The following is a 13,161-nucleotide window of genomic DNA, read 5'->3' on the forward strand; positions in this document are numbered from 1 at the left end:
CAGAATAGATTAATAAAAGGGAGTTGCATAAATATTCCATGGGGAAATATTTACAAGATTAATGGGAACACTTTCCAAAAAGTTGACATTGACGCGATGGGCTGGATGGCCTCCTTCGTCACCATACAAATCTCGGAGTCTACAAAATTGTTACTTTAGAAAACAACTGTACTCTCAAATGGCAAGAATTAGGAATACTGAGTGCACTTAAAATTTGTTAGTCCCCCATGTCCGTGCCCTAGTGGGCAATAGTTTGACGTGGGTGCCACTGATCTATAGAGGCGTCACAGGACGTGGCTGAGGGCAGGGGGTAAAATTGGCTTAGTCTCTCTTCCGAGAAAGGCTCCGGAAACCTATCCACTGACCCCCATCTCGGAGTCGGCCAAAAGATGGTCAAGCGTGATGCCACCTGGAGTCGATTAACCTGCTAATAGCTCTCGAACACACGAAGAGCAGCCACTTGAATAAGATACCAAATGGTGCTGACAAAATCCAAAGTGTTTGAGTCCTTCCTATCTCCTTTCGAGGTGTCCCTTCAAATAGCGAGAAAAAGCAGAAGACTGAAAGTTTAAAACATCCTGCGATCCGGGATATTGTATTCTCCGGCTTTTCTATTTGGGAGAAGGAAGAGCCAGACTCTTCGGCACCAAGTAGACGGGAGGAACCGGTTTTGGACGGAATCAGTTTGATTGGTTAACTGGAAACCCATGGGTTGGCCAGGGACAGTGTTCTGCCTGGCAACAGCCAGACATTGGTTCCTGCTGGGTGATGTTTCTGAGCGAACCTTCCAGAAGTGATCCGGCCAGTTGCGTTTTCTATCTGTTTAATTAAAGATAGTGTTCATAAAGTTAGTTTATTGGGCGCAAACCTCTGGTATTTAAATAAACCTAATTTCACGGGCGTGGTGACTCTGGGTCAAGTGGGGCTGGAGGTGACCGCACACTAGCCCCGGGTGTCTTAACAATAGGGGACTAAAATCCAGCAATCCTTTGCATTGTTTGGTGCACTGCCTGACTCTCTCTCCGCAGGTTTCGAGCTGGGCTTTGCAATGGCCAGTCCCAATGCGTTGGTTCTGTGGGAGGCCCAGTTTGGCGATTTCCACAACACCGCCCAGTGCATCATCGATCAGTTCATCAGTCCGGGCCAGGCCAAGTGGGTGCGACAGAATGGAATCGTCCTGCTGCTTCCCCACGGCATGGAAGGAATGGTAAGACCCTTTCCCCGCGGGGCGGCTATCTCGGGAGAGGATTCTGAATAAGTTCTGTGTTGATCGCTGTGCGGCGCTTAAGCTCTCATGTGTCAGAAAGGTGGTCAGGAAACCCAGCGAATCGACAGAAATGACCGTAGCAACGAATCCTTCTGCCCCTTTGGGCATCAGCGAAAGGCCCCCACTGAGGCCGTCTTGGCAGTTGCCTGAGAAAGTGATATTTTCCCCAGACTTGATGGAAAGAAAAATTGAGCACAGAATTTTTTTAAGAATGCCTTGCGCCCCCACCTCCCCCTTCCCTCCGGGGCGCAGGGCTTCGTCGGCCAGGCCGCAGAGCACTTGACTTGGCATCGTGGCCAGGTAGGGCGCTCCGCATAAGCGCTCACTGTCTTCCTCCTCCGAACTCTTCATTCCGCGGCAGGTTTGTGTCGAGCTGTAAATGACTCACGGCTGTTGTGATGGTTTACAGGGGCCGGAACATTCGTCCGCCAGACCCGAGCGATTCCTGCAGATGTGCAACGATGATCCCGACATCGTTCCGGTGAGTGCCAAGGGATATTGTGGGCAGCCCCGCCGGTGGGGGGGGGGGGGGGGGCGTAGTGTGCTATTGTGGGATTGCACTAACCTTTACCCGTGTCTTTTCTTATTCCCCCCGCCCGCCATCCTCCAGAAACTGACAGAAGATTTTGCGGTGCAGCAGCTGTACGACGCAAACTGGATTGTTGTGAATTGCTCCACGCCTGCTAATTTCTTCCACGTGCTGAGGAGACAGATACTGCTGCCCTTCAGGAAGCCGGTCAGTCTGGCCTCTGCCTTGTCCGTGCTTCCCTCTTATTCCGGTTCCCCTCGGTGCATCGTTTCCCAGCAAGTTTTCTTCCCTGAAGTGGGCCAGATGGAGTTAACGACAATCGCCGGTTGCCCTGGTCACCGTTCCTGAGACTAGCTTTCCGTTATAGATTTATTTGTTCAATTTAAGTTCCGCCAAATGGCCTCATTCTGCTCCTCTATCTTATGAAGGGAGAATTCGGGATGGGCAATAAATTGCTGGCTCCAGTGAAAGAATATTGTTTTTGAATCGGAAGGGAAATCGCTTCCGAAATAATCCTGCTCGCCATTTCCTTTCGTTGTCCGTTTCTGCCTAGGCCTGGTCTGATTTCAAGATGGCGAAACAAAAGGACAGGATAAAGAGGGCTGAGGGGGCCTGGGCTTTGCTCCAATGCACAAAGGGTTGATTTACTCGCCAGATTGGAGTGACGTGGGGCAATGTATACATTTCTGTTCTGCATTCCTACTGATTTGGTTGGCGCAAAAATAGCCTTTGGCCCCCGGGGCCCCAGGAGGTGCCCTTTCCTGTCCGTCCTCCCGGCTCTCTCGATTCAAACTGGACCAGCTAGCAAGTACATATTAGGAGCACAAGTGTGGCTCGGGTGCCCGTTTTGAGGGCCTGGTCGCACCCTGGAAATGCCCCTTATTCAGTCAATGATTAAGGCGAAGGTGTTGGATGAACCGTTCAAAGAGTCTCCCTCCTCGGAAGCGGCCTTCTGATGTTTGCTCTCTCCGAGGGAGGGTCCGCGCTGAATCACGTGTTCCGGTGAAGATCCTAACAGCCAAACTAATTCCTGTGCTTTCAATTCCAGCTGATTGTCTTCACCCCCAAATCGTTGCTACGACATCCCGAGGCAAAATCCAGCTTTGACGTGATGCTGCCAGGTAGGTTGGCATGGCGACGAGGGGAGCCCCTCACTGCCTCCTGTCCCCTTGCCCTGAAAACCCTCACTCCCCCACTGCCGGCAGTGACGACCCCTCCCATCGTCACTTGAGCATCCATCAAAACGTGGTTAACCGCCGCCGGCCTCGTCGTGTTGTCTTGGGCAGCACTGTGGTAGAGATGCGCCGTTCCTGGCAGCAGCCTCCATTTTAGGCCCTTGCCACTACTTTTGGAATGGAGTTAGTGGATTGATGGAAGGAGGAGCGATCATTTCCTGGCTACATGCCAGGCTTCCCTGACTTCTAGCATATTTTCCTCCGGGCTATCCTCAATCCAATCTCCCCGCCCCTGTTGCCGCCACCATTGGTGTTTGCAGCACAGTCTCTTGTGCAGTGCCCCCCCGGTGGGGGGGAGGAGATCCATCAGCTCTGCCCGATTTCGCACGGTTGCTCGTAGAGTGGACGAGAGAGAGTCACTGCAGTCCATGCTGCCTGGGACTGGGACCTTCTCTTTCAACCCGATTTCCCCCGGAACCCAAGACTTCCCTGTAGGGTTCCGCACGATTTTCCAATCATTTGAAAATTGTCCCGGGGAATTTTCACATCTGGAAAGGACATCTGGAAATGAGACTGTAGCTCGTCCCGGTGACAACTCTGAAGTCCTGTCAAAGCCTAAAGGTGTAAGACGCCACAACTGGCGAAGAAAGAGCTGTACAGTAAAGCCTTGTCCAATCGCCATGGTATTTTCAGATTCTTCAAAGCAATATAAAATCTTTTTAAAAATTCTGGCTCCCTGGCTGGATCGGAACGTCTCCGAGACAGCCCGCTAGAATTCGGGAGTGCCCGCTGCTGCTTTGGGTCAGTTCCTTGTCCGTTTTAACTTGGCTCTGGTTCCAACAGTGGGTCTGCACCGAGCTTCCGAGAGAGCACTCTAACCTAGGCCCATTCCCTCCACCGCCCCATCCCCATAACCCCACCTAACCTGCACAGAGGAAACCGGAACACCCGGAGGAAACCCACGCCAGTGAATCTTAAATCCCCTTCAGACCTCTGCAGTTATATCCACAACCCAATCAGCCATCACCATATCGAGGGGCTGATAGGCCCACTCCTGCTCCCAGCCTTTGTGTTGTGGACCCCTGTCCGAAGAGAGGCAAGATCTCCTATTCAAGGGCAGCAGGGTGGCGCAGTGGTTAGCACTGCTGCCTCACGACACCGAGATCCCAGGTTCGATCCCGGCTCCGGCTCTGGGGCACTGTCCGTGTGGAGTTTGCACATTCTCCCCGTGTCTGCGTGGGTCTCACCCCCCACAATCCAAAGATGTGCAGGTTAAGTGGATTGGACACGCTAAATTGACCCTTAATTGGAAAAGATTAATTCGGTACCCTAAATTTATATTGAAAAAAAAAGTTCTGCTCCTTTTCACAAACACCTTTATTTTCCTTGAACATTCTTGATATAAAACTATCACCACATTACAAGAGCCACCTGCAACCCCTTTCCATATCACTGTCAATTATTGGATAATTAACATCAGTGAGACATCTAATTGAAATGTCTCTTAACCCATTCCTTAACATCACTGTCCATGTGGAGTTTGCCCATTCTCCCTGTGTCTGCGTGGGTCTCACCCCCACAACCCAAAAAGATGTGCAGGGTGGGTGGATTGGCCACGCCAAATTTCTGCTTAATTGTGGAAACATCCGTTTCAAACTCTGGTCGCCAATGACGGTTGGAGGGCTTCCGTTTCAGTGCCCGTGAGTCAGGGAAAGGGTTGAATCTCGCCACTGACCACTGCTGTGTTAGGGGTGAGCTGTGTTGACCCTCACAATAAACCATGTTCCCCTCACACCCTTGGGCATGGAGACTGATCGCTTGGCTTAATATTGTCAGGGGGCCAGGATCTTTGGGACGTGCAAAGCGAGGAATGGATGGCATGTGTATCTACCTCCTGAAAATATAGACGTTGACGGCCTTTTTTTTCTTCTCCCCCCCCCCCCCCCCCCCCCCCCCCTCCTCACTTCCAGGTACAGAATTCCTGCGTGGAATTCCGGAGAATGGGCCTGCAGCCGAGAAGCCGGAGCAGGTTAAGAGGGTGCTGTTCTGTACCGGTAAAGTATACTATGAGCTGGTAAAAGAGCGCAAGACTAGAGGGCTGGAAGCCGAAGTGGCCATCACTAGGCTGGAGCAGGTGAGAATGAGAGGGACTCCCTTCTGAGCTGGAGACGGTCCCCGGGGACCTTCCCCTGTAACCTAACCCCGAGGTCAGAATAACTCCCCGTGTTCAGTAGCCTCTCAGCACTCACTGGACACCAGACAGGGATATCTTGATGAGTTACCTGCGGCCTACATTTATTTGTGGTCCCTCTCCCCGTTTCCTTTCTTAAAACACACAGGATCAGACGTAGGCCATTCGGCCAGTCGGGCCTGCTCTGGCCCGTGTCGCAGGGGGGTCGGATCCCCCCCCCCCCCCCCCCCCCCCCGTCTTCCCTTTTCACCTTTTGCTATAGTTTGGGGGAAGGTGGTTGGGTAAATGATTTGGGACCAACGCACTCTGGAGCCTCACCATGTCGGGCCTTGTTTTCGCCTCTCCCCCCCCCCCCCTCCCCCTCCAGCTCTCTCCCTTCCCGTTCGATGTGGTGGACGAGGAGGCGAGGAAGTACCCCAACGCCGAGCTGCTCTGGTGTCAGGAGGAACACAAGAATCAGGGTTACTACGAGTACGTGAAGCCGCGTATCCGTGCCATCACCCGCCGCGAGCGGCCTGTCTGGTGAGTAAGGTGTAGCGCTGAACGCTGCCGGCTTAAAGCTCTGGGGGAGGGGGGGGGATGGGCACCCCCATCCTGGGTGTCTCCATCCTGGGCGTCGAGGCATAAAAACAAAGCTACACTAACAATTCAGGGGGGGGCCAAATACAACGCACTCAGCCGTAAAGCAGATTGACCGTCAAATGAATCGTCAAGTACACGTAAAGGCGTTTCCACCCCCCCCCCCCCCCCCCCCCCCCCCCCATTAAACATTCCCCACCAGCCTCGGGAACTGCGAGCCTTCCCATTGGCTCCCTGCCCTCCTCCCTCCCCAAAGCATCACCCTCCGCGTTGCTTGAGACGCCCGCACTACATTTCCAGCTCGCATCTTCAAAACGGTCACGGATCAGAGACGTTACAGTGCAGAAGGAGGCCATTCGGCCCATCGACTCTGCACCGGCCCTTGGAAAGAGCACCCCTACCTAAGCCCACACCCCCCCCACCCTATCCCTGTAACCCAATAACCCCACCCAATCTTTTTGGACACCAAGGGTGTCATCCAATCCACCGAACCTGCAGATCTTTGGACTGGGGGAGGAAACCGGAGCACCCGGAGGAAACCCACGCACACACGGGGAGGACGTGCAGACTCCACACAGACAGTGACCCAGCCGGGAATCGAACCTGGGACCCTGGAGCTGTGAAGCATTGATGCTAACCACCATGCTACCGTGAGGCCCCCAAAGGAGTCGGGATCGAACCTGGGACCTCGGCGCCGTGAGGCAGCAGAGCTAACCCACTGCGCCACCGTGCTGTCCCTTATGCAGGCCTACTATGAGAAGCACATGTATTTAATCTGTGTGGGGGAAAGATTTGGCTCGCTGACGGGTGAGGTTGAAAACCTAGCAGCAAGGAGACGGGCGAGGAAGATGCCCGATTCTCCCTCGCCAGCTGGCACCGAAAGCAGGATTTACAGCCTGTGCTTCCCGATCTGGTATCCTCCAGCTGGGTCATGTCGGCCAGGAGGAGGTTGGGGCATCGAGACTGAACATTAACCAGACCAGGCATAGCAGCTGTCAGAGTCCTGACTCGCTGTGTTCTGTCTGAAGAGCGTCCCTCACGATTCGGGGGGGCCTTTGCGATAGTTGTCCACTTCTGTGCCTGGAATTCTGTGAACCTGAGGAGTGAATTGAAGGCCTACCAGGGTCAGCCTGTGCTATTAGCCCACAGCCAGTAAGAAGGGTGGCGGGGAAGTCGCTTTTTAAGTGAACGGTGTTCAATTTCGATTACTACGGAGCACCGATCAGCGGTAATAGATGGAGCTGAGCTATAATCACCGAGTGTGCCAGGGGAGAGCCAGTTCATCTTATACTACAGCCTTCCACAGTGTTGTCAACTTTCCACACTAATTGATCGGGAAGAGCTACTGAGCGAATCTGTGGTAACGAAATGTACAATGCGGACTAGCTGGAGAAACACAAACTATTCTCCATTGAACATAAGTGGCTGAGAGCGAGTCTGGTGGTATGTAGGATAGAGGAGGTAGAAGTGAAAAATGGCTTCAAATAAGGGAGATTTGTCTATCACTGGTCATCTCCTTGGCACGTGTTCAAATGGAGTCGCCGTTGTCGTGGAAACGGCAGCTAGGGCAGCATGGTAGCACAGTGGTTAACACTGTCGCTTCACAGCTCCAGTGTCTCAGGCTCGATTCCCCGCTTTGCGTCACTGTCTGTGCGGAGTCTGCACGTTCTCCCTCCCCCCCCCCCCCCCCCCCCCCCGTGTCTGCGTTGGGTTTCCTCCAGGTGCTCCGGTTTCCTCCCACAAGTCCCCGAAAGACGTGCTTGTTGGGTGGATTGGACATTCTGAATTCTCCCTCTGTGTACCCGAACAGGCGCCGGAATGTGGCGACGAGGGGATTTTCACAGTAACTTCATTGCGGTGTTAATGCAAGCCGACTTGTGACAATAATAAAGATTATAAAAGTCGGCACTTGCGACAGCGCAGCACTCCCTCAGCACTGCACTAGAGTGTACGCCTCAAGTTTCAAACCAAGGCCTATGGACCAGGCTTCAAAAACCTCGTCAGCCTTGGCGACTATTGAGCCAATGCTGGCAGTTAGAACCAACACATTTAGGATGTTGTTTCTTCACAACTCCAGAGAGAGAGAGAGTAGTCCAGTCAAATGCCAGTTTAAACAATTGCATAGGGAGGGAAAACTATGGGGTCTCCCCGGCGGGCAAGTCAAGAGGAGCTGGGGTCACCTCCCTTCTCCTGTCTCATTTTGGACCTGGGTTGATTGTCAAGCTTCATTCACTAGCCAGACGTGAATACGGCCCACCAGCTCGGTCAACTTGAGGAGCCTGTCAGACTGATGGCCTCTCTCTCTCTCTCTGTCTCTCTCTCCTGCAGGTATTCTGGCCGTGAGCCGGCCTCTGCCCCAGCCACGGGTAACAAGAACACCCACTTGCAAGAGCTGAAGAGGTTCCTGGAGACCAGCTTCAACCTGGACGCCTTCAAGAACCTGGGCGTTTAAGAACCGGCCTTGGATTCATTCGCCGTCTGCCCCTTCATCTTCCGTCCTTGCTCTAGGGACTAGGCTGTGCATGCTACTGAGATCTAACTTGGACATCTGGGTGAGAGGCTTGTATCTGCAGCATTTATTTCAGATAGAGCTACGAGAAAAAAAGAAAAAAAAATACCTCGATTCAATACAGGAATTATGAAGCAGAAGAGAACTATGTATAAAACAGGCCACTGACGTGCTTTAGCTTCACCCCCTCCACTTTTTCACGTATTGTTTAACTTAATCGAGCAGTCAAAGTAATACGGTGTGGTTTGTAAATTTTGTGAATAAGGAATTTTTCTATTTCCGAACTAGCCACGGGCTAACTCCCGCTCGATGGCTGGCTGGCTCGCGTTCCGATTTTAACTACCCGACCCATCCCAACCCCTTCCCCCGCCACACCACACCCCCCACCCCCACCCCCCCCCCCCCCCTCTCCACTGCTACATGAGTTGTTGAAAGCGGTTAACTTTGGGAGAAGGCATTGCACTTTAGCCTGTGCCAAAGTCAAGACGACGATATTTTCACTCCCCTATCTGTGGAAGCGCTTTCTCTCGGTGACCACTTCCCGAGAATGCGTGGTAGGAAAAGCTGATTTATTTATTTTGGTACAAATAAAAAGTTTTCAACTGACTATATAGCTCCATCAATAAAAAGACGTTCTCCTCGTGCAACACGTTCTGGTTTTGCTTTGCAATGCGCCGCGGGCTCTTCCTCTTGTGCCTTTAGCTAAGGTTAAGTGGCTTCAGGTTCTCTGGAGAGGAGGGTTTGTTCTAGAGCGGGTGGGGCACATGGGGTGCACCATTGTTCTAGAGCGGGTAGTGGGGAAAGTGGGCCGTGTGTTCTAGACCAAGCAAGGAGAGGGCAAGTGGAATGAACCATTGTTCTCGAGAAGGTGGGGAGAGGGCAAGTGGAATGAACCATTGTTCTCGAGAAGGTGGGGAGAGAGCAAGTGGAATGAAATGAAATGAAAAATGAAAATCGCTTATTGTCACGAGTAGGCTTCAATGAAGTTACTGTGAAAAGCCCCTAGTCGCCACATTCCGGCGCCTGTCCGGGGAGGCTGGTACGGGAATCGAACCGTGCTGCTGGCCTGCTTGGTCTGCTTTAAAAGCCAGCGATTTAGCCTGGTGAGCTAAACCAGCCCCTAATGCACCATTGGTCTGGATCAAGGAGGGAGAAAGGAATGCTCCATTATAGAGCGGAGAAGGGTCAAGTGGAATGGGCCATTCTAGAGTGGGCAAGTGGAATGCACCGTTAATCTTAAACAGGTAGAAATTAGTCAGTTGTTCGAGGGCTGGGAGTGGTAAGTGGAATAAGCTTTTGTTCTAGAATGGGTGGGGAGATGGCAGGTGAAATGTGCCATGTTCGAGAGCGGGCAAGTGGAATGAGCCACTGTTCTAGAGAGGGCACCTGGAATTAGTTAGTCTTCTGGAATGAGGAATTGTTCGAGAGCCGGTTGGGAGAGGGCAAGTGGAATGAGCAATCGTTCTCGGGCGGGCCGCTAGAGGGTGAATGAAATACACCATTGTTCTTGAACGAGTGGGGAGAGGACAGGTGGAATGCACTATTGTTCTGGAGAGGGCAGGTAGAATTAGACATTGTTCTAGAGTGGGCAGGGAGATGGTGAGTGGGCTAAGTCATTGTACCAGAGCAGGTAGCGAGTGGGCTAGGCCATTGTTCTAGAACAATAGCTCGTTCTACATGTTCTCTCCCCACAAGCTCTAGAACAATGGGTTCGGGTGGGTGGGGAGGGAAAGTGGAATGTGCCATTGTTCTAGATCAGACAGGAAGCGGGCAAGTGGAGTGCACTATTGTTCGAGAGCAGGTAAGTGGAATGAGCCGCTCTAGAGGTGGCAGGGAGTGGGCAAGTAGATACATCAGGAGGGGCAAGTGAAATGCAATGTTGTCCCAGAGCGGGTAGGGGAAGAGGGCACGTGGAATAAGTCATTCTGGAGAGGTCAAGTGGAATGTGTTCTAGGACTGGGAGAGGGTGCATGGAACCACCCATTGTTCTAGAGCTGGTGTGGAGAGGACATGTAGAATGAGCCATTGTTCTACAGCTCGCAAGTGGCATGAGCCCCTGTTCTAGAGAGGGCAAGTGGAATGCTCCATTGTTCTAGAGAGGGCGAGTGGATTGAGCCATTTTTGTAGAGCGGGTAGAAAGTGGAATACTTTGTGGGTCTAGAGGGAGTGTGGAATGCACCCTTGTTTTGGAGCGGGGCCGGTGAAATGCTCCATTGTTCTAGAGTGGACGAGGAAGAATGGCCCAGTAGAATGCACCATGGGTGGAATGAGCCATTCCTCCAGGGCAGGGAGAGGGCGAGTGGAATGAACTATTGTTCTAGATCCGGCAGCGAGATGGAGAGTGGTGCGCACCCATGTTCTAGAGTGGGTGGGGAGAGGGCGGGTGGAAGTTAGTCACTGTTCTGGAGTGGGCAGGGAGAGCTCGGGTGGAATGTGCCATTGTTCTAGTGAGGGAGGGCAAGTGGAATGAGCCATTGTTCTGGAGTGGGCAGGGAGAGCTCGGGCGGAATGTGCCATTGTTCTAGAGAGGGCGGGGAGGGCAAGTGGAATGAGCCATTGTTCTGGAGTGGGCAGGGAGAGGGAGGGCGGAATGTGGCATTGTTCTAGAACAGGTGAGGGTGGGGTTGTCACGAGCCAGCGTTCTAGAGCAGGGAAGGGATATCCAAGTAAAATACATGTGCCAGGATTCTGGAGCGGTGGATGACATGAAAAGCACCCTCACTGAAGGGGACCTGGAGAGGAGAGGGAGCCAGGAAATGTGGGTGGCATATGAACGGTGGCATTGTAATGTTTTTAAAGGCGGAGATTTTGAAAGAGGGGGCACTGCCAATGAAAAGGGAGCTGTGCTTGGCCCTTGGGGCTAGTAGTGGCAGGAAATGTGAACTTCTGACCTGTGACCATGACCCCTGCACTTCATCGGAATACAGCCAAACTGCCTGTGGCCTGGCGCAAACTGACCCATTGGTCAGAGCGAGGGAACAATCTCAAAATGATTTACTGGCATTCCGACTCTGCCCACACAAGCGTATTATCAAACCCGTGTTCATTTTACCACAGAACATCCATTGAAGATTTGGGTAGGCAGGAGCCCGTTGCCAACACACTCGTGCGTATCATTAAGCAGGATTCCCTGGCACTCTGTGAAAACTGCCGTGTTTAGTCATCCATCTGCTTTAAGTCAGGGCATTCATTCGAGGGATGTGGGCTTGGCCAGTGTTTATTGCCTGTCCCTAATTGTCCCTTGAGAAGGTGGGGGTGAGTCGCCGCCTTGAGCCGCTGCAGTCCGTGTGGTGTAGGTACACCCACCATGCTGTTAGGGAGGGAGTTCCAGGATTTTGCCCCAGCGACAGTGAAAGAACGGCTGATATATTTCCAAGTCGGGGTGGTGAGTGACTTGGAGGGGAACCTCCAGGTGGTGGGGTTCCCAGGTATCTGCTGCCCTTGCACATGGTAGAGGTTGTGGTTTGGGAAGGCGCTGTCAGGGGGCAGCACACGGTGGCGCAGTGGTTAGCACTGCTGCTTCAGCGCCAAGGTCCCAAGCTCAATCCTGGCCCCGACTGTCCATGTGGAGTTTTCACATTCTCCCCGTGTCTGCGTGGGTTTCGCCCCCACAACCCAAAGATGTGCAGGGTAGATGGATTGTCCGTGCTAAATTGCCCCTTAATTGGAAAAAATTTATTGGGTTCTCTAAATTTAAAAAAAAAGAAAAACAAAAGGAAGGTGCTGTCGAAGGAGCCTTGGAGAGTTGCTTGCAGTGCATCTTGGAGATCAGAGTTTTTCAAAAAAAAATTTCCCCGCTGACCTTCGTGACCCACGGTCGCCTACCTTTGATGCAAAAAGGGGAATCTGCTCGGTCCTCACGTTCTCACTGGGATCAGGTTCACAGGAGGAGAGCGCAATGCGCGTGTCAGGTACAGACTTCAGCCAGTTCCTTTGTGCCATCTTCATCTTTGTGAGAACGGTAAATCCCACCTCGTACATGTCAACCCGATGGGCAATAGCAACAAAATGCTTGTTTTACTCAGCACTAGATTCTCCCGGGAGATGCTACTCCAGAATACTGACAGCCCGTGGACTTTTGGAGTGTTTGTAATGTGGTAATACAGGTCGGGTACAGCGGTGAAGTCTTTTTATTTGGAGTCAGTGGTAAGTTAATAACTAACTCTGGGGTCTCGCCCTCAAAAGGAATTTTTCACCCACCACTTCTCTTTCAAAATCTCATTTGCCAGTACTTCCCCGCATATAACGCACACGGGCGTTGCATCCTTTTTACGCAATTGATAAAACCATACCTCAAGAAACCATCGTTATACCGCTTTGTTCGGGAGTTAAGTTTCTTCTTTGTAGGCTGTTAACCAGTGGCCCTGGAGCTGTGAACAGAGCTAACGCTGCTCTAGACTCTCCTGAGCCGCTCTCTCCAGCAGATTCTGTTGTGAGAACCTGTCCAGTAAGTACACTGCCTATTTGTGTCCATGGCCATCTCTTACCAGTAGCAATAGATCCATCTTCACAGCCCTCTTGATAGCAGCTAGAAAACGGAAGCAGCTCGTGACGATTTTGCACCAAAAGCAGGTACATGTTGGGCGCTTTACGTCAAGGGGGCAGCAGGGTAGCATGGTGGTTAGCATAAATGCTTCACAGCTCCAGGGTCCCAGGTTCGATTCCCGGCTGGGTCACTGTCTGTGTGGAGTCTGCACGTCCTCCCCCTGTGTGCGTGGGTTTCCTCCGGGTGCTCTGGTTTCCTCCCACAGTCCAAAGATGTGCGGGTTAGGTGGATTGGCCATGATAAATTGCCCGTAGTGTCCTAATAAAAGTAAGGTTAAGGGGGGGGTTGTTGGGTTATGGGTATAGGGTGGATACGTGGGTTTGAGTAGGGTGATCATGGCTCGGCACAACATTGAGGGCCGAAGG

At 52.4% G+C, this 13,161-nt stretch overlaps 1 protein-coding gene across 1 annotated transcript in view; it reads left to right on the forward strand.

Annotated features, from left to right (window-relative positions):
• Nucleotides 1-8,897, forward strand: part of LOC119957552 (2-oxoglutarate dehydrogenase, mitochondrial-like) — a 67,606-nt gene extending 58,709 nt beyond the window's left edge. The window contains exons 7-13 of the mRNA XM_038785700.1: nt 968-1,207; nt 1,677-1,748; nt 1,878-2,003; nt 2,845-2,917; nt 4,942-5,105; nt 5,530-5,684; nt 8,070-8,897. Coding sequence (XP_038641628.1) covers nt 968-1,207; nt 1,677-1,748; nt 1,878-2,003; nt 2,845-2,917; nt 4,942-5,105; nt 5,530-5,684; nt 8,070-8,193 — 954 coding nt within the window. The 3' untranslated portion in view covers nt 8,194-8,897. The remainder of the gene's footprint in view (nt 1-967; nt 1,208-1,676; nt 1,749-1,877; nt 2,004-2,844; nt 2,918-4,941; nt 5,106-5,529; nt 5,685-8,069) is intronic.
• The last annotated feature ends 4,264 nt before the right edge of the window (nt 8,898-13,161 follow it).

This window comes from Scyliorhinus canicula, chromosome 26, assembly GCF_902713615.1.
Source record: "Scyliorhinus canicula chromosome 26, sScyCan1.1, whole genome shotgun sequence".
Classification (NCBI taxonomy): Eukaryota; Metazoa; Chordata; class Chondrichthyes; order Carcharhiniformes; family Scyliorhinidae; genus Scyliorhinus; species Scyliorhinus canicula.